General features: G+C 39.5%; 1 protein-coding gene across 2 annotated transcripts in view; it reads right to left on the bottom strand.

The window, feature by feature from the left end:
• The window catches only part of anapc4 (anaphase promoting complex subunit 4), a 42,428-nt gene that overhangs the window by 5,782 nt on the left and 14,502 nt on the right, over positions 1-22,144 (bottom strand). For both annotated transcript variants that reach the window (XM_062039278.1, XM_062039279.1), the window contains exons 12-26: positions 21,152-21,194; positions 18,218-18,294; positions 12,598-12,698; positions 11,630-11,681; positions 11,446-11,501; positions 11,331-11,377; positions 10,748-10,804; positions 10,620-10,676; positions 6,581-6,674; positions 4,942-5,039; positions 4,803-4,864; positions 2,438-2,476; positions 2,249-2,350; positions 2,056-2,133; positions 1,811-1,975 (exon numbers count right to left, since the gene is read on the bottom strand). In XM_062039278.1, the coding sequence (XP_061895262.1) occupies positions 1,811-1,975; positions 2,056-2,133; positions 2,249-2,350; positions 2,438-2,476; positions 4,803-4,864; positions 4,942-5,039; positions 6,581-6,674; positions 10,620-10,676; positions 10,748-10,804; positions 11,331-11,377; positions 11,446-11,501; positions 11,630-11,681; positions 12,598-12,698; positions 18,218-18,294; positions 21,152-21,194 (1,128 nt within the window). The remainder of the gene's footprint in view (positions 1-1,810; positions 1,976-2,055; positions 2,134-2,248; positions 2,351-2,437; positions 2,477-4,802; positions 4,865-4,941; positions 5,040-6,580; positions 6,675-10,619; positions 10,677-10,747; positions 10,805-11,330; positions 11,378-11,445; positions 11,502-11,629; positions 11,682-12,597; positions 12,699-18,217; positions 18,295-21,151; positions 21,195-22,144) is intronic.

Below are 22,144 nucleotides of genomic sequence, written 5' to 3'. Positions count from 1 at the left end.
CCAGACAAAGTGAGTGTCACTGTGTAGTTATGTAGTACTATTTGAAGTATATATTCCACCTGGTATTGGACTTCCAGACAAAGTGAGTGTCACTGTGTAGTTATGTAGTACTATTTGAAGTATATATTCCACCTGGTATTGGGCTTCCAGACAAAGTGAGTGTCACTGTGTAGTTATGTAGTACTATTTGAAGTATATATTCCACCTGGTATTGGACTTCCAGACAAAGTGAGTGTCACTGTGTAGTTATGTAGTACTATTTGAAGTATATATTCCACCTGGTATTGCACTTCCAGACAAAGTGAGTGTCACTGTGTAGTTATGTAGTACTATTTGAAGTATATATTCCACCTGGTATTGGACTCCCAGACAAAGTGAGTGTCACTGTGTAGTTATGTAGTACTATTTGAAGTATATATTCCACCTGGTATTGGACTTCCAGACAAAGTGAGTGTCACTGTGTAGTTATGTAGTACTATTTGAAGTATATATTCCACCTGGTATTGGACTCCCAGACAAAGTGAGTGTCACTGTGTAGTTATGTAGTACTATTTGAAGTATATATTCCACCTGGTATTGGACTTCCAGACAAAGTGAGTGTCACTGTGTAGTTATGTAGTACTATTTGAAGTATAAATTCCACCTGGTATTGCACTTCCAGACAAAGTGAGTGTCACTGTGTAGTTATGTAGTACTATTTGAAGTATATATTCCACCTGGTATTGGACTTCCAGACAAAGTGAGTGTCACTGTGTAGTTATGTAGTACTATTTGAAGTATATATTCCACCTGGTATTGCACTTCCAGACAAAGTGAGTGTCACTGTGTAGTTATGTAGTACTATTTGAAGTATATATTCCACCTGGTATTGGACTCCCAGACAAAGTGAGTGTCACTGTGTAGTTATGTAGTACTATTTGAAGTATATATTCCACCTGGTATTGGACTTCCAGACAAAGTGAGTGTCACTGTGTAGTTATGTAGTACTATTTGAAGTATATATTCCACCTGGTATTGCACTTCCAGACAAAGTGAGTGTCACTGTGTAGTTATGTAGTACTATTTGAAGTATATATTCCACCTGGTATTGGACTCCCAGACAAAGTGAGTGTCACTGTGTAGTTATGTAGTACTATTTGAAGTATATATTCCACCTGGTATTGGACTTCCAGACAAAGTGAGTGTCACTGTGTAGTTATGTAGTACTATTTGAAGTATATATTCCACCTGGTATTGGACTCCCAGACAAAGTGAGTGTCACTGTGTAGTTATGTAGTACTATTTGAAGTATATATTCCACCTGGTATTGGACTTCCAGACAAAGTGAGGGTCACTGTGTAGTTATGTAGTACTATTTGAAGTATATATTCCACCTGGTATTGGACTTCCAGACAAGTGAGTGTCACTGTGTAGTTATGTAGTACTATTTGAAGTATATATTCCACCTGGTATTGGACTTCCAGACAAAGTGAGTGTCACTGTGTAGTTATGTAGTACTATTTGAAGTATATATTCCACCTGGTATTGGACTTCCAGACAAAGTGAGTGTCACTGTGTAGTTATGTAGTACTATTTGAAGTATATATTCCACCTGGTATTGGACTTCCAGACAAAGTGAGTGTCACTGTGTAGTTATGTAGTACTATTTGAAGTATATATTCCACCTGGTATTGGACTTCCAGACAAAGTGAGTGTCACTGTGTAGTTATGTAGTACTATTTGAAGTATATATTCCACCTGGTATTGCACTTCCAGACAAAGTGAGTGTCACTGTGTAGTTATGTAGTACTATTTGAAGTATATATTCCACCTGGTATTGGACTTCCAGACAAAGTGAGTGTCACTGTGTAGAGTAGAAGGAAGAGGAAGTTGAGCCAGGACGCTGCAAGCGTTGTCTTCCTGTCCTTGGAGGACTACAGTCAACATGTCGTCGCTATAGAAACGAGCATCCAGGCAGCTGTAGACGTGATGTGCTCTGAAACAACAACAACAACAACAATGCAGTACAAGTAGAAACAGGAAGAAGAAATACATCCAGAATAAATCCGGACTCACCGGGCTTCTAAGTTCTCGCTGTCTCCGGCGTCAAGATGGTGGCTCAGGTCGATGGACGTGACGCAGTTGGAGACGTGTCTGGGGCAGCACGCACACACAAGCACACACACACACAAATACACACACACACACACAGACGCACACACAGAGAAGTTAAAGTAGAAAAAGGACACACAGAAAGGCAGAGTGTCACCTTTTCGGGTCGCTTGCTTTGCGGAGCAGGTACAGTTTGTGTGGTGAAAGGTGTGGCATGCAGAAGACCACATAGTGCATGTTGGCCTTCTTGTCATTCCACCTGTGTCACAAACACTTCATGTCACTTCCACTCTCCTCACAAGGACTGGGGAGCAGCTGGGATTCCACTCAAAAGTGATGGACTTACAAGGACGGCAGCTGAAAGAGTGCTGGGGCATTGTTAAGGCTGGAACAGACAAGTAGACATTGTATCGACATTATTTCATAGTTATTAGACATTGTATCGACATTATTTTCATAGTTATTAGACATTGTATCAACATTATTTTCATAGTTATTAGACATTGTATCGACATTATTTCATAGTTATTAGACATTATTTCATAGTTATTAGACATTGTATCAACATTATTTTCATAGTTATTAGACATTGTATCGACATTATTTTCATAGTTATTAGACATTGTATCAACATTATTTTCATAGTTATTAGACATTATTTTCATAGTTATTAGACATTGTATCAACATTATTTTCATAGTTATTAGACATTATTTTCATAGTTATTAGACATTGTATCAACATTATTTTCATAGTTATTAGACATTATTTTCATACTTATTAGACATTGTATCAACATTATTTTCATAGTTATTAGACATTGTATCAACATTATTTTCAGTTATTAGACATTGTATCAACATTATTTTCATAGTTATTAGACATTATTTTCATAGTTATTAGACATTGTATCAACATTATTTTCATAGTTATTAGACATTATTTTCATACTTATTAGACATTGTATCAACATTATTTTCATAGTTATTAGACATTGTATCAACATTATTTTCATAGTTATTAGACATTATTTTCATACTTATTAGACATTGTATCAACATTATTTTCATAGTTATTAGACATTATTTTCATAGTTATTAGACATTGTATCAACATTATTTTCATAGTTATTAGACATTATTTTCATACTTATTAGACATTGTATCAACATTATTTTCATAGTTATTAGACATTGTATCAACATTATTTTCATAGTTATTAGACATTATTTTCATACTTATTAGACATTGTATCAACATTATTTTCATAGTTATTAGACATTGTATCAACATTATTTTCATAGTTATTAGACATTATTTTCATACTTATTAGACATTGTATCAACATTATTTTCATAGTTATTAGACATTGTATCAACATTATTTTCATAGTTATTAGACATTATTTTCATAGTTATTAGACATTGTATCAACATTATTTTCATAGTTATTAGACATTGTATCAACACTATTTTCATAGTTATTAGACATTGTATCAACATTATTTTTGTAGTTATTAGACATTGTATCAAAATTATTTTCGTAGTTATTAGACATTGTATCAACATTATTTTCGTAGTTATTAGACATTGTATCAACATTATTTTCATAGTTATTAGACATTATTTTCATAGTTATTAGACATTGTATCAACATTATTTTCATAGTTATTAGACATTGTATCAACATTATTTTCATAGTTATTAGACATTGTATCAACATTATTTTCATAGTTATTAGACATTATTTTCATAGTCATTAGACATTGTATCAACATTATTTTCATAGTTATTAGACATTGTATCAACATTATTTTCATAGTTATTAGACATTATTTTCATACTTATTAGACATTGTATCAACATTATTTTCATAGTTATTAGACATTGTATCAACATTATTTTCATAGTTATTAGACATTATTTTCATAGTTATTAGACATTGTATCAACATTATTTTCATAGTTATTAGACATTGTATCAACATTATTTTCATAGTTATTAGACATTGTATCAACATTATTTTCATAATTATTAGACATTATTTTCATAGTTATTAGACATTGTATCAACATTATTTTCATAGTTATTAGACATTGTATCAACATTATTTTCATAGTTATTAGACATTGTATCAATATTATTTTTGTAGTTATTAGACATTGTATCAAAATTATTTTCGTAGTTATTAGACATTGTATCAACATTATTTTCGTAGTTATTAGACATTGTATCAACATTATTTTCATAGTTATTAGACATTGTATCGACATTATTTTCATAGTTATTAGACATTGTATCAACATTATTTTCATAGTTATTAGACATTGTATCGACATTATTTTCATAGTTATTAGACATTGTATCAACATTATTTTCATAGTTATTAGACATTGTATCGACATTATTTTCATAGTTATTAGACATTGTATCAACATTATTTTCATAGTTATTAGACATTGTATCAACATTATTTTCATAGTTATTAGACATTGTATCGACATTATTTTCATAGTTATTAGACATTGTATCAACATTATTTTCTTAGTTATTAGACATTGTATGTATGTTACAGCCTTTTTAATAGTAATGTACATGGGACATTACTATTAAAAAGAATGAAACATACATGAAACCCTGTGAATACTTTGTGGATGCACTGCAGATAAAGAATATTTGAATAGCAAAGATAAGCAGAGATGAGAGATGCTACCTGACAGGTGCAGCGTACAGAGGTAGACAGACGGCCTGTCTGACAGACTTCCCAATGACTTCCTGCACAGTCAACAAAAGCAGAAGATGAGCAGAGTGGCGAGGATTTTAAAAAAAAACTTGAAAAACTGCAAACGCACCGCTGGTTTCTGCAGACACAGCTCGATGGCGTTCTCCATCAACCTCTTGACAAAGTGCAAAGACTTTTGTGGAAATGAAGGAAACAACATAGGACTGTCTAGAAAACACAAATGATGATAGTGATGATGAAACAACATAGGACTGTCTAGAAAACACAAATGATGATAGTGATGATGAAACAACATAGGACTGTCTAGAAAACACAAATGATGATAGTGATGATGAAACAACGTAGGACTGTCTAGAAAACACAAATGATGATAGTGATGATGAAACAACGTAGGACTGTCTAGAAAACACAAATGATGATAGTGATGATGAAACAACGTAGGACTGTCTAGAAAACACAAATGATGATAGTGATGATGAAACAACATAGGACTGTCTAGAAAACACAAATGATGATAGTGATGATGAAACAACATAGGACTGTCTAGAAAACACAAATGATGATAGTGATGATGAAACAACATAGGACTGTCTAGAAAACACAAATGATGATAGTGATGATGAAACAACATAGGACTGTCTAGAAAACACAAATGATGATAGTGATGATGAAACAACATAGGACTGTCTAGAAAACACAAATGATGATAGTGATGATGAAACAACGTAGGACTGTCTAGAAAACACAAATGATGATAGTGATGATGAAACAACGTAGGACTGTCTAGAAAACACAAATGATGATAGTGATGATGAAACAACATAGGACTGTCTAGAAAACACAAATGATGATAGTGATGATGAAACAACATAGGACTGTCTAGAAAACACAAATGATGATAGTGATGATGAAACAACATAGGACTGTCTAGAAAACACAAATGATGATAGTGATGATGAAACAACATAGGACTGTCTAGAAAACACAAATGATGATAGTGATGATGAAACAACATAGGACTGTCTAGAAAACACAAATGATGATAGTGATGATGAAACAACGTAGGACTGTCTAGAAAACACAAATGATGATAGTGATGATGAAACAACGTAGGACTGTCTAGAAAACACAAATGATGATAGTGATGATGAAACAACATAGGACTGTCTAGAAAACACAAATGATGATAGTGATGATGAAACAACATAGGACTGTCTAGAAAACACAAATGATGATAGTGATGATGAAACAACATAGGACTGTCTAGAAAACACAAATGATGATAGTGATGATGAAACAACATAGGACTGTCTAGAAAACACAAATGATGATAGTGATGATGAAACAACATAGGACTGTCTAGAAAACACAAATGATGATAGTGATGATGAAACAACATAGGACTGTCTAGAAAACACAAATGATGATAGTGATGATGAAACAACGTAGGACTGTCTAGAAAACACAAATGATGATAGTGATGATGAAACAACGTAGGACTGTCTAGAAAACACAAATGATGATAGTGATGATGAAACAACATAGGACTGTCTAGAAAACACAAATGATGATAGTGATGATGAAACAACATAGGACTGTCTAGAAAACACAAATGATGATAGTGATGATGAAACAACGTAGGACTGTCTAGAAAACACAAATGATGATAGTGATGATGAAACAACATAGGACTGTCTAGAAAACACAAATGATGATAGTGATGATGAAACAACAAAAACAAGATTCACCCTTCAGGTTTGTGCTGTCCTGTAAGAACTTCACCCACTGGTTCCCCTTGGTGCTTGGCGGCGATACAAGGTCCTCGTCCTCGTCCTTAAGGTACTACGTTGAGACAAAGGAAAGTTACTAATCAATTAGTGGGTCAGTTGGTAACTATTTTATACATTTGAAGTTTCAGAAAGCAAGGAAAAGAACAATGTCGCCCTGTTCAAACAAGAGTCCTTTGTTTACAAAGAGTGCTACCTCCGCGTGCGAGTCCCCAACTTACTCAATTTTCCGGGATATGGTCCATCTGTCAGCGAGTTTTTGTTTTAAAGAGGTCATGTCATGATTTTTCCCTATTTTTAAACACTTCACTTTGGTCTACAGAGCATGTAATGATGGTTCTTTGCTCAACATTTTGCATAGACTCGGCTGTAAAGACTTTAAGCCAATGATTAGTGTCAGAATAATTGTATATAAGTTATCACACAACTTGTTTGCTTGCGGTCCAGGTGGCCCTGGTTGCTATCCACTTGTGCTCACAAAGCTGTCCTTGTTTTATCATGCAAAGGCGGACAGCTTGTAAATCTCCACTGTGTGTCTGGAATGCGCCTCGCCGTAGAAGTGTCTGTTTTTCAGATCTGGACAGCCTTATCAGGACCCGAAGTCTCCAAGAAGATAAGGAGGACGAGCAGACAAGGGGCAAACCTGACACCGCTCCAAGCACACTTTGTTTGAACTGTTTATGAACCAGTGCTATGCTGCTGCATAATGTGTAATCAGGGAATGCCCAAACAAATGGAGACGCACGGGAACTTTTACCTCAACTTTTACCCCCTGACGCTGACTAGCCTTTTGTCGCCGCCCCGGCAGCTTTGTTCATTCTACTAATATGGACACCGTTGATCGATGATCTAATTTTACTTGATCTTCACCACAACACAACATCCCAGATAATATAGGGAGACCATGCGGCTCACTGTGTTTTGTAGTCGGCTGAGAAAGCATGGTTAGAAAATTCTGGCACCAAACGCTCGCTAAGGTTAAACTTCTAGCGAGTCTTTCTCTCTCCAATGTTCGTCGCAATGGAAGGTTTGGGCCGGGCTGTGGGATCACAGACTGGGGCGATTTCTAAACTGAATCGCAAGATGGATCACATCATGGAAAAGCTGGTTGAAATGGAAAAATTGGATATGAGAGCCAGCATGGACGAATAGAACAGACCAGCCATTGTAATGTCTGCTCACGGAAAAACAAAAATTTAAATCTACGATTTCACTCCCTCGAATAGCCTTGACGCTGCAACAACAGGAGCAGGCTGTTCTGAAAACGTCCCCCGTGGACTCCTCAACGATGGACGTTTTTGACCTCGCTCCCTCCTTAACGACACCTGGAGTCGAACTTTTGCTTGCATGCAGAACTGCCCCAGGCCTATGGACACTACATCAACACACCCAAGACAATGGGCATATACACCGCCCCTGTGTTAAATTGCATGACCCTCACGCTCAAAGCGTGAGGCTTGGCAACTTTGGAGACATCACTTTCTTTGTCCAAGCATTACAAGTGACCCTAACCCTACATTCAATGGTATTCTGTTTTTATGCAATATTTCTTAACTACGGTACAAGTAAATTTTTCTTTAAATTGTGCTGCTTTTTGTGGACTAAGAACGGAATAATTGAATTTAAATTGATTTCGATGAGGAACATTATTTTGAAATGGGACTATTTTGAGTTAGGAGCTCCATCAGGAGGCCAATTCCACTGGTAGGTAGAGGCACCATCATAAATAAAGTTGGTATGGTACCACTGTCCTGTATGTTGTGCCATGGCCGAGGTACCATTATAAATAAAGTTGGTATGGTATGGTACCACAGTCTTGTATGATGTGCCATAGTCGATGTACCATTATAAACAAAGTTGGTCCGGTTCGGTACCACAGTCCTGTATGTTGTGCCATAGCCGATGTACCCGTATAAATAAAGTTGGTATGGTATGGTACCACAGTCCTGTATGCTGTGCCATAGCCGATGTACCATTATAAATAAAGTTGGTATGGTATGGTACCACAGTCCTGTATGTTGTGCCATAGTCGATGTACTATTATAAATAAAGTTGATATGGTATGGTACTATAGTCCTGTATGTTGTTCCATGGCCAAAGTACCATTATAAATAAAGTTGGTATGGTATGGTACCACAGTCCTGTATGTTGTGCCATGACCGAGGTACTATTATAAATAAAGTTGGTCCAGTTCGGTACCACAGTCCTGTATGTTGTGCCATAACCGATGCAGTGGCCTAGTGGTTAGAGTGTCCGCCCTGAGATCGGTAGGTTGGAGTTCAAATCCCAGCCGAGTCATACCAAAGACTATAAAAATGGGACCCATTACCTCCCTGCTTGGCACTCAGCATCAAGGGTTGGAATTGGGGGTTAAATTACCAAAATGATTCCCGGGCGCGGCGCCGCTGCTGCCCACTGCTCCCCAAGGGGATGGGTCAAATGCAGAGGACAAATTTCACCACACCTAGTGTGTGTGTGACAATCATTGGTACTTTAACTTTAATGTATCATTATAAATCAAGTTGGTATGGTACGGTACCACGGTCTTGTATGCTGTGCCATAGCCGATGTACCATTATAAATAAAGTTGGTATGGTATGGTACTACAGTCCTGTATGTTGTTCCATGGCCGAGGTACCATTATAGATAAAGTTGGTATGGTATGGTACCACAGTCCTGTATGTTGTGCCATAGTCGATGTACTATTATAAATAAAGTTGATATGGTATGGTACTATAGTCCTCTATGTTGTTCCATGGCCAAAGTACCATTATAAATAAAGTTGGTATGGTATGGTACCACAGTCCTGTATGTTGTGCCATGACCGATGCAGTGGCCTAGTGGTTAGAGTGTCCGCCCTGAGATCGGTAGGTTGGAGTTCAAATCCCAGCCGAGTCATACCAAAGACTATAAAAATGGGACCCATTACCTCCCTGCTTGGCACTCAGCATCAAGGGTTGGAATTGGGGGTTAAATCACCAAAATGATTCCCGGGCGCGGCGCCGCTGCTGCCCACTGCTCCCCAAGGGGATGGGTCAAATGCAGAGGACAAATTTCACCACACCTCGTGTGTGTGTGACAATCATTGGTACTTTAACTTTAATGTATCATTATAAATCAAGTTGGTATGGTATGGTACCACGGTCTTGTATGCTGTGCCATAGCCGATGTACCATTATAAATAAAGTTGGTATGGTATGGTACTACAGTCCTGTATGTTGTTCCATGGCCGAGGTACCATTATAAATAAAGTTGGTATGGTATGGTACCACAGTCCTGTATGTTGTGCAATAGCCGATGCACCATTATAAATAAAGTTGGTATGGTATGGTACCACAGTCCTGTATGATGTGCCATAGTCGATGTACCATTATAAATAAAGTTGGTATGGTACCACAGTCCTGTATGTTGTGCCATAGTCGATGTACCATTATAAATAAAGTTGGTATGGTACCACAGTCCTGTATGCTGTGCCATAGTCGATGTACCATTATAAATAACGTTGGTATGGTACCACAGTCCTGTATGCTGTGCCATAGTCGATGTACCATTATAAATAAAGTTGGTATGGTACCACAGTCCTGTATGCTGTGCCATAGTCGATGTACCATTATAAATAAAGTTGGTATGGTACCACAGTCCTGTATGTTGTGCCATAGTCGATGTACCATTATAAATAAAGTTGGTATGGTACCACAGTCCTGTATGCTGTGCCATAGTCGATGTACCATTATAAATAAAGTTGGTATGGTATGGTACCACAGTCCTGTATGCTGTGCCATAATCGATGTACCATTATAAATAAAGTTGGTATGGTACCACAGTCCTGTATGTTGTGCCATAGTCGATGTACCATTATAAATAAATTTGGTATGGTACCACAGTCCTGTATGCTGTGCCATAGTCGATGTACCATTATAAATAAAGTTGGTATGGTATGGTACCACAGTCCTGTATGTTGTGCCATAGTCATACTTGCCAAGAAGTCTAAAATGCTTACCTGACCAACGCGCTCTATATTGAAGTACTTTCCTTTGCGATCAAATAGTTGTTCATTCTGTGGTAGAAAAAAACATCTTTGAAGTCATGTATGGTATTTATGCGTGCCAGCTTTTATCACCACCTCACTTCACTGAAATGCTCTGACAGGAAGTCTGCCACAAAGGAGATGTCCTTCTGGGTCATCTAAAAGGTGAGCACAACACACATTTTAGACGTGTCGAAAAGCAGGTAAAGGTGAGCACAACACACGTTTAGACGGATTAAAAAGCAGGTAAAGGTGAGCACAACACACGTTTAGACGGATTAAAAAGCAGGTAAAGGTGAGCACAACACACGTTTAGACGGATTAAAAAGCAGGTAAAGATGAGCACAACACACGTTTTAGACACGTTGAAAAGCAGGTAAAGGTGGGCACAACACAGGTTTAGACATGTTTAAAAGCAGGTAAAGGTGGGCACAACACAGGTTTAGACATGTTTAAAAGCAGGTAAAGGTGGGCACAACACACGTTTTAGACACGTTGAAAAGCAGGTAAAGGTGGGCACAACACAGGTTTAGACATGTTTAAAAGCAGGTAAAGGTGGGCACAACACAGGTTTAGACATGTTTAAAAGCAGGTACAGGTGAGCACAACCCAGGTTTATACAAGTTGAAAAGCAGGGAAAGGTGAGCACAACACAGGTTTAGACACATGGTGAGCACAACACACCTTGTTGAGCTCTGGAGGCACGTGCTCATCACACATTCTCAGCATGGCTGCCAGAACAAAATACAAAAGTCAACACTTCACACGTCCACAAATGTGCTGAAAAAAAGACACTTACCAACGTACAACCAGCGAAAAAAGGCTTTAAAATTTTTCATGCTCTTGTCGATCACCCTGCATGTGAAAAAATGATGAGAGCAGAAATACAATGCAGACAATCGGGAAAACACAAGTGGACTTCACTATTATTATTTTAGTAGTAGTAGTAGTAGTAGTAGTAGTAGTAGTATTATCAAACTTACTGCAAAAGTTCACTTGTCTTCAAGGAAAAAGAGCCCACAGCCGTAATAGCATCTGTAAACACAAATGTCTTATTACTCTTTACTTTTGTGATAATGCACATTAGTCTTTACTTTTGTGACAATGGACATTAGTCTTTAATTTTGTGATAATGGACATTAGTCTTTACTTTTGTGACAATGGACATTAGTCTTTAATTTTGTGATAATGGACATTAGTCTTTACTTTTGTGATAATGGACATTAGTCTTTACTTTTGTCATAATAGACATTAGTCTTTACTTTTGTGATAATGGACATTAGTCTTTACTTTTGTCATAATAGACATTAGTCTTTACTTTTGTGATAATGGACATTAGTCTTTACTTTTGTGACAATGGACATTAGTCTTTAATTTTGTGATAATGGACATTAGTCTTTACTTTGTGATGGTGGACATTAGTCTTTACTTTTGTGACAATGGACATTAGTCTTTACTTTTGTGACAATGGACATTAGTCTTTATTTTTGTGATAATGGACATAATTCTTTACTTTTGTCATAATAGACATAAGTCTTTACTTTTGTCATAATAGACATTAGTCTTTACTTTTGTGATAATGGATATTAGTCTTTAATTTTGTGATAATGGACATTAGTCTTTACTTTTGTGATAATGACATTAGTCTTTACTTTTGTGATTATGAACATTAGTCTTTACTCTTGTGATGGTGGACATTAGTCTTTACTTTTGTGATAATGGACATTAGTCTTTACTTTTGTGATAATGGACATTAGTCTTTACTTTTGTGATAATGACATTAGTCTTTACTTTTGTCATAATGGACATTAATCTTTACTTTTGTGATAATGACATTAGTCTTTACTTTTGTCATAATGACATTAGTCTTTACTTTTGTCATAGTGGACATTAGTCTTTGGGATGGTGGACATGAATTAGTCTTTACTTTTACGGCTGAAATGTGTTGTACCTTCTATTGCAGCTGAATGAAGACCGAGAGGTTGGAATTTCTTCTTCCAAAGCGACATTCCCTTGACTTCACTCAGGTGATAGAGAAGTGCCTCCGAGCCGCTGCAAAACAACCAGCAGGTGGTGTTGGAGGACTTTGATGGGAAAAAAGACAGCAGTGCAAGCCAAGAGGACTAAAAAAGACATAACAGGATGTGACATCCTAAGAAGACACCTAACAGGATGTGATGTCCTAAGAAGACACATGACAGGATGTGATGTCCTAAGAAGACACATGACAGGATGTGACATCCTAAGAAGACACCTAACAGGATGTGATGTCCTAAGAAGACACATGACAGGATGTGATGTCCTAAGAAGACACATGACAGGATGTGATGTCCTAAGAAGACACATGGCAGGATGTGATGTCCTAAGAAGACACATAACAGGATGTGACGTCCTAAGAAGACACATATCAGGATGTGATGTCCTAAGAAGACACATGACAGGATGTGATGTCCTAAGAAGACACATAACAGGATGTGATGTCCTAAGAAGACACATAACAGGATGTGATGTCCTAAGAAGACACATAACAGGATGTGATGTCCTAAGAAGACACATAACAGGATGTGATGTCCTAAGAAGACACATAACAGGATGTGATGTCCTAAGAAGACACATAACAGGATGTGACGTCCTAAGAAGACACATGACAGGATGTGACGTCCTAAGAAGACACATGACAGGATGTGACGTCCTAAGAAGACACATGACAGGATGTGATGTCCTAAGAAGACACATGACAGGATGTGATGTCCTAAGAAGACACATTACAGGATGTGACGTCCTAAGAAGACACATAACAGGATGTGATGTCCTAAGAAGACACATGACAGGATGTGATGTCCTAAGAAGACACATGACAGGATGTGATGTCCTAAGAAGACACATAACAGGATGTGACGTCCTAAGAAGACACATATCAGGATGTGATGTCCTAAGAAGACACATAACAGGATGTGATGTCCTAAGAAGACACATAACAGGATGTGATGTCCTAAGAAGACACATAACAGGATGTGACGTCCTAAGAAGACACATGACAGGATGTGACGTCCTAAGAAGACACATGACAGGATGTGACGTCCTAAGAAGACACATGACAGGATGTGATGTCCTAAGAAGACACATGACAGGATGTGATGTCCTAAGAAGACACATTACAGGATGTGACGTCCTAAGAAGACACATAACAGGATGTGATGTCCTAAGAAGACACATGACAGGATGTGATGTCCTAAGAAGACACATGACAGGATGTGATGTCCTAAGAAGACACATAACAGGATGTGACGTCCTAAGAAGACACATATCAGGATGTGATGTCCTAAGAAGACACATGACAGGATGTGATGTCCTAAGAAGACACATAACAGGATGTGATGTCCTAAGAAGACACATAACAGGATGTGATGTCCTAAGAAGACACATAACAGGATGTGATGTCCTAAGAAGACACATAACAGGATGTGATGTCCTAAGAAGACACATAACAGGATGTGATGTCCTAAGAAGACATATAACAGGATGTGACCTCCTAAGAAGACACATAACAGGATGTGACGTCCTAAGAAGACACATGACAGGATGTGACGTCCTAAGAAGACACATGACAGGATGTGACGTCCTAAGAAGACACATGACAGGATGTGATGTCCTAAGAAGACACATTACAGGATGTGACGTCCTAAGAAGACACATAACAGGATGTGATGTCCTAAGAAGACACATGACAGGATGTGATGTCCTAAGAAGACACATAACAGGATGTGATGTCCTAAGAAGACACATGACAGGATGTGATGTCCTAAGAAGACACATGACAGGATGTGACGTCCTAAGAAGACACATGGCAGGATGTGATCTCCTAAGAAGACACATAACAGGATGTGACGTCCTAAGAAGACACATAACAGGATGTGATGTCCTAAGAAGACACATAACAGGATGTGATGTCCTAAGAAGACACATGACAGGATGTGATGTCCTAAGAAGACACATAACAGGATGTGATGTCCTAAGAAGACACATAACAGGATGTGATGTCCTAAGAAGACACATAACAGGATGTGATGTCCTAAGAAGACACATGACAGGATGTGATGTCCTAAGAAGACACATAACAGGATGTGACGTCCTAAGAAGACACATAACAGGATGTGATGTCCTAAGAAGACACATAACAGGATGTGATGTCCTAAGAAGACACATAACAGGATGTGATGTCCTAAGAAGACACATTACAGGATGTGACGTCCTAAGAAGACACATAACAGGATGTGACGTCCTAAGAAGACACATGACAGGATGTGATGTCCTAAGAAGACACATGACAGGATGTTATGTCCTAAGAAGACACATGACAGGATGTGACGTCCTAAGAAGACACATGACAGGATGTGATGTCCTAAGAAGACACATAACAGGATGTGATGTCCTAAGAAGACACATAACAGGATGTGATGTCCTAAGAAGACACATGACAGGATGTGATGTCCTAAGAAGACACATAACAGGATGTGACGTCCTAAGAAGACACATAACAGGATGTGACGTCCTAAGAAGACACATAACAGGATGTGACGTCCTAAGAAGACACATAACAGGATGTGACGTCCTAAGAAGACACATAACAGGATGTGATGTCCCAAGAAGACACATGACAGGATGTGATGTCCTAAGAAGACACATAACAGGATGTGATGTCCTAAGAAGACACATGACAGGATGTGATGTCCTAAGAAGACACATAACAGGATGTGATGTCCTAAGAAGACACATAACAGGATGTGATGTCCTAAGAAGACACATAACAGGATGTGATGTCCTAAGAAGACACATGACAGGATGTGATGTCCTAAGAAGACACATGACAGGATGTGACGTCCTAAGAAGACACATGACAGGATGTGATGTCCTAAGAAGACACATAACAGGATGTGATGTCCTAAGAAGACACATGACAGGATGTGATGTCCTAAGAAGACACGTAACAGGATGTGATGTCCTAAGAAGACACATAACAGGATGTGATGTCCTAAGAAGACACATAACAGGATGTGATGTCCTAAGAAGACACATGACAGGATGTGACGTCCTAAGAAGACACATAACAGGATGTGACGTCCTAAGAAGACACATAACAGGATGTGACGTCCTAAGAAGACACATAACAGGATGTGACGTCCTAAGAAGACACATAACAGGATGTGATGTCCCAAGAAGACACATGACAGGATGTGATGTCCTAAGAAGACACATAACAGGATGTGATGTCCTAAGAAGACACATGACAGGATGTGATGTCCTAAGAAGACACATAACAGGATGTGATGTCCTAAGAAGACACATAACAGGATGTGATGTCCTAAGAAGACACATAACAGGATGTGATGTCCTAAGAAGACACATGACAGGATGTGATGTCCTAAGAAGACACATGACAGGATGTGACGTCCTAAGAAGACACATGACAGGATGTGATGTCCTAAGAAGACACATGACAGGATGTGATGTCCTAAGAAGACACATAACAGGATGTGATGTCCTAAGAAGACACATAACAGGATGTGATGTCCTAAGAAGACACATAACAGGATGTGATGTCCTAAGAAGACACATAACAGGATGTGATGTCCTAAGAAGACACATGACAGGATGTGATGTCCTAAGAAGACACGTAACAGGATGTGATGTCCTAAGAAGACACATAACAGGATGTGATGTCCTAAGAAGACACATAACAGGATGTGATGTCCTAAGAAGACACATAACAGGATGTGATGTCCTAAGAAGACACATGACAGGATGTGATGTCCTAAGAAGACACATGACAGGATGTGATGTCCTAAGAAGACACATTACAGGATGTGACGTCCTAAGAAGACACATTACAGGATGTGACGTCCTAAGAAGACACATAACAGGATGTGATGTCCTAAGAAGACACATAACAGGATGTGACGTCCTAAGAAGACACATAACAGGATGTGACGTCCTAAGAAGACACATGACAGGATGTGACGTCCTAAGAAGACACATGACAGGATGTGATGTCCTAAGAAGACACATGACAGGATGTGATGTCCTAAGAAGACACATGACAGGATGTGATGTCCTAAGAAGACACATGACAGGATGTGATGTCCTAAGAAGACACATGACAGGATGTGATGTCCTAAGAAGACACATGACAGGATGTGATGTCCTAAGAAGACACATGACAGGATGTGATGTCCTAAGAAGACACATGACAGGATGTGATGTCCTAAGAAGACACATTACAGGATGTGACGTCCTAAGAAGACACATAACAGGATGTGACGTCCTAAGAAGACACATAACAGGATGTGACGTCCTAAGAAGACACATAACAGGATGTGACGTCCTAAGAAGACACATAACAGGATGTGACGTCCTAAGAAGACACATAACAGGATGTGACGTCCTAAGAAGACACATGACAGGATGTGATGTCCTAAGAAGACACATGACAGGATGTTATGTCCTAAGAAGACACATGACAGGATGTGACGTCCTAAGAAGACACATGACAGGATGTGATGTCCTAAGAAGACACATGACAGGATGTTATGTCCTAAGAAGACACATGACAGGATGTGACGTCCTAAGAAGACACATGACAGGATGTGATGTCCTAAGAAGACACATGACAGGATGTGATGTCCTAAGAAGACACATGACAGGATGTGATGTCCTAAGAAGACACATAACAGGATGTGACATCCTAAGAAGACACATAACAGGATGTGACGTCCTAAGAAGACACATAACAGGATGTGACGTCCTAAGAAGACACATAACAGGATGTGATGTCCTAAGAAGACACATGACAGGATGTGATGTCCTAAGAAGACACATAACAGGATGTGATGTCCTAAGAAGACACATGACAGGATGTGATGTCCTAAGAAGACACATGACAGGATGTGATGTCCTAAGAAGACACATGACAGGATGTGATCTCCTAAGAAGACACATAACAGGATGTGACGTCCTAAGAAGACACATAACAGGATGTGATGTCCTAAGAAGACACATAACAGGATGTGATGTCCTAAGAAGACACATGACAGGATGTGATGTCCTAAGAAGACACATAACAGGATGTGATGTCCTAAGAAGACACATAACAGGATGTGATGTCCTAAGAAGACACATAACAGGATGTGATGTCCTAAGAAGACACATAACAGGATGTGATGTCCTAAGAAGACACATAACAGGATGTGATGTCCTAAGAAGACACATAACAGGATGTGATGTCCTAAGAAGACACATAACAGGATGTGATGTCCTAAGAAGACACATAACAGGATGTGATGTCCTAAGAAGACACATGACAGGATGTGATGTCCTAAGAAGACACATGACAGGATGTGATGTCCTAAGAAGACACATTACAGGATGTGATGTCCTAAGAAGACACATAACAGGATGTGATGTCCTAAGAAGACACATGACAGGATGTGATGTCCTAAGAAGACACATAACAGGATGTGATGTCCTAAGAAGACACATGACAGGATGTGATGTCCTAAGAAGACAATACAAACCTCTGTAGATGGCTGATGACCAGCTTCTGGATGCTGGAGTAAGATGATTCAATGGTCTGGCCCAGCTTCTTCAAGCCCTTGGATGAAGAGCAGAGAAACAAATAGAAATGCTCAGGCTGCTCAGTACAATAGGAGCAATAACATCAGTATTAAAAGATCAATGACTATGTAGGAGATGTTTTGCACTGAAATTAGACATAATCTACTGCATATATTTTAATTGCACATTTTAACAGTTTTAGCACGCTGACATCTTTGCCAGACTTGAGTCCGTGGTCTCGGGCACGATGAGAAGAGAGATAGCGGCTGCTTTGGAACTTTTGTCCTATGGTGAGGAAATTGCTCGCCTGTATCGTGCTGCTAACACTATCCATCCATCCTTTCATCCATCGAATTTCTTCCGCTTATCCGAGGTCGGGTCGCGGGGGCAGCAGCCCAAGCAGAGAAGCCCAGACTTCCCTCTCCCCAGCCACATCGTCCAGCTCCTCCCGGGGGATCCCGAGGCGTTCCCAGGCCAGTCTAACAAACAGTCTAAGTGACATAATTTTCCCAACGTGTCCTTGGGTCTTCCACGTGGCCTCCTGCCGGTCGGACGTGCCCCAAACACCTCCCTAGGGAGGCGTTCGGGTGGCATCATGACCAGATGCCCGAACCACCTCATCTGGCTCCTCTCCATGTGGAGGAGCAGCGGCTTTACTTTGAGCTCCTCCCGGATGGCAGAACTTCTCACCCTATCTCTAAGAGAGAGCCCCTCCACCCGGCGGAGGAAACTCATTTGGGCCGCTAGTACCCGTGATCTTGTCCTTTCGGTCATAACCCAAAGCTCATGACCATAGGTGAGGATGGGAACGTAGATCGACCGGTAAATTGAGAGCTTTGCCTTCCGGCTCAGCTCCTTCTTCACCACAACGGATCGATACAGCGTCCGCATTACTGAAGACGCCGCACCGATCCGCCTGTCAATCTCACGATCCACTCTTCCCTCACTCGTGAGCAAGACTCCTAAGTACTTGAACTCCTCCACTTGGGGCAAGATTTCCTCCCCAACCCGGAGATGACACTCCACCCTTTCCCGGGCGAGAACCATGGACTCGGACTTGGAGGTGCTGATTCTCATCCCAGTCGCTTCACACTCGGCTGCAAAACCGATCCAGTGAGAGCTGAAGATCCTGGCCAGATGAAGCCATCAGGACCACATCATCTGCAAAAAGCAGAGACCTAATCCTGCAGCCACCAAACCGGATCCCCTCAACGCCCTGACTGCGCCTAGAAATTCTGTCCATAAAAGTTATGAACAGAATGGGTGACGATATCGCTAACGATAGCTACTGTGCTACTGTGCATTCCCTCTCCAAGAAATGTGAAGATCTTGAAAGTCGCTGGAGGTGGAACAATATTCGTATGGAAGGCTGTGAAGGCCTTCGTCCCTCTGAGTTTACAACCCAGCTCTTGTAGCATGTGCTTGAACTGGACGACAGGCCCATTTTGGACCGGGCCCACTGCATTTTGTGAGCTAGCCCGAAACATGGCGAGCCTCCTCAACCACTTTTTGTTGGGAGTGAATTTATTTCAAACTGGTAACCAGATTCTACGCCGGGCTAGCGAAGCTTCGCCGCTCTTCAACATGGGCAAGAGGATCTTGATCTTTCCCGACTTTACTGCGACCGTGGCTGGGAAATGGGACCAGTGAAGAGGAGGCTGCACTCCGGCCTGGGTGAAGTTTGGTCTTTGCTACGGATCACTCCGCACAACGGGTTGGAAGATCCACCACAAGCAGCGGGCTCCAACATTAAAACGGGAGTCGCCCCAGAGTCAATCTAGGAGGCATGCTCACATGCTAGCTGGCCGCTGCCACGATGGGTCTTGAAGACTACAAGTCCCAGAAGTGTACGATATCTTCAGGGCTCAAATTTAACCACGGCAACTGCCGCGACCGCCCTCGTCACTTGCCGTAATGCCCTAAAAAAATGGACCTGCATCGGCAGAAACAGCATGCTGTGACCGCCCTTGACTTTTTACTTGTTAATGGACTAAGGATGTAACGGTTAATGGTATAATGATCATTTGCGATAAAATTCCAGACGGTTACTAACACCGTCTATGTCATGATGCGTGGGCCGGATCATGTTTTGTTATTTTCTGTTAGTTTTGGACTCCCCTAGTTCCTGTTTGTGCACCTCTGGGTTTGTTTTAGTTTCCATGGGGATTAATTGGGTTCACCTGCCTCTGGTTAGTGGTCGACACGCTCACCTGTTGTCGACCACTAATCAGAGAGCTATTTATTCACCTTTCTCGCCACGCTCGGTCTGGTTTGGCTAACTTGGTACATTTGCTTCCCGTGCGATCGGCACATTTTTCCTTTTGCTTGTTTCCTGTTTGGCTACGATTTATGATAAATAAATCATCTCCGACCTCACGCTTTCGTCCGGAGTCGTCCGTCTGCATCCCGGGAGAACTACAGCACAGTAAGATGCGACCCCCGCGTAACAGTCTAATTTTTTAATTACCGAAAAAACGTAATTTATTAATGCATTTTAGGCAACACAAAGTCAAGCCTCTTTTGTCTTGATAATCAACTAATAACTAACAACACGGACTTTGCTCCGGAGATTTCCCCTCAGAGAAAACGGAGCCAAGCGCTTGGTTTAACGTCATTTCCCCTCGCTTTCCGGCGTGCGTTTAAGAGCGCACTGCTGTGTTTAGATGGAGACAGATGTGGACAATATTGGAGACACTTGTCCCCACACTAAAAGTATTGCTTTTAGTGTACATCATTATGTCATCACTACATTGTTTTATGAATACTATCACAATGTAATATTGCAATATGTTGTAGGACTACATCATTATGTCATCACTACATTGTTTTATGAATACTAGCAATACTATCACAAGGAGTATCTTAAAGGACTACATCATTGAGTCAACACTTACCTTGACAGTCAGCTGGTTGACAAGAAGAGCCTGCAGTTCAGGACTGTACAGAACAAAAAAAATTAAAAATTAAAAAAATACACTTACACATATATATATATATATATATATATATATATATATATATATATATATATATATATATAATAATGATAATAATAGATTTTATTTGTAAAAAGCACTTTACATTGAGCAAACAACCTCAAAGTGCTACAGTGTATTAAAATTTTTTTTTTAAAAAAGATAATACAAATAAATAAAAATAAAAACTAGAACCAGCACGCATATATCTAAAAAAAGGCTTTTTTAAAAAGAAGGTTTTTTTAAGCCTTTTTTAAAAGCATCCACAGTCTGTGGTGCCCTCAGGTGGTCAGGGAGAGCGTTCCACAGACTGGGAGCGGCGGTATATACACATATATACATACATATATATATATACACACTACCGTTCAAAAGTTTGGGGTCACCCAAACAATTTAGTGGAATAGCCTTCATTTCTAAGAACCAGAATAGACTGTCGAGTTTCAGATGAAAGTTCTCTTTTTCTGGCCATTTTGAGCGTTTAATTGACCCCACAAATGTGATGCTCCAGAAAGTCAATCTGCTCAAAGGAAGGTCAGTTTTGTAGCTTCTGTAACGAGCTAAAGTGTTTTCAGATGTGTGAACATGATTGCACAAGGGTTTTCTAATCATCAATTAGCCTTCTGAGCCAATGAGCAAACACATTGTACCATTAGAACACTGGAGTGATAGTTGCTGGAAATGGGCCTCTATACACCTATGTAGATATTGCACCAAAAACCAGACATTTGCAGCTAGAATAGTCATTTACCACATTAGCAATGTATAGAGTGTATTTCTTTAAAGTTAAGACTAGTTTAAAGTTATCTTCATTGAAAAGTACAGTGCTTTTCCTGCAAAAATAAGGACATTTCAATGTGACCCCAAACTTTTGAACGGTAGTGTATATATATAAAATAAAACTTTATTTAT

The sequence above is a fragment of the Entelurus aequoreus genome, linkage group LG27 (genome assembly GCF_033978785.1).
Source record: "Entelurus aequoreus isolate RoL-2023_Sb linkage group LG27, RoL_Eaeq_v1.1, whole genome shotgun sequence".
Taxonomy (NCBI): Eukaryota; Metazoa; Chordata; class Actinopteri; order Syngnathiformes; family Syngnathidae; genus Entelurus; species Entelurus aequoreus.
This window is presented reverse-complemented; position numbering and strand designations above follow the sequence as displayed.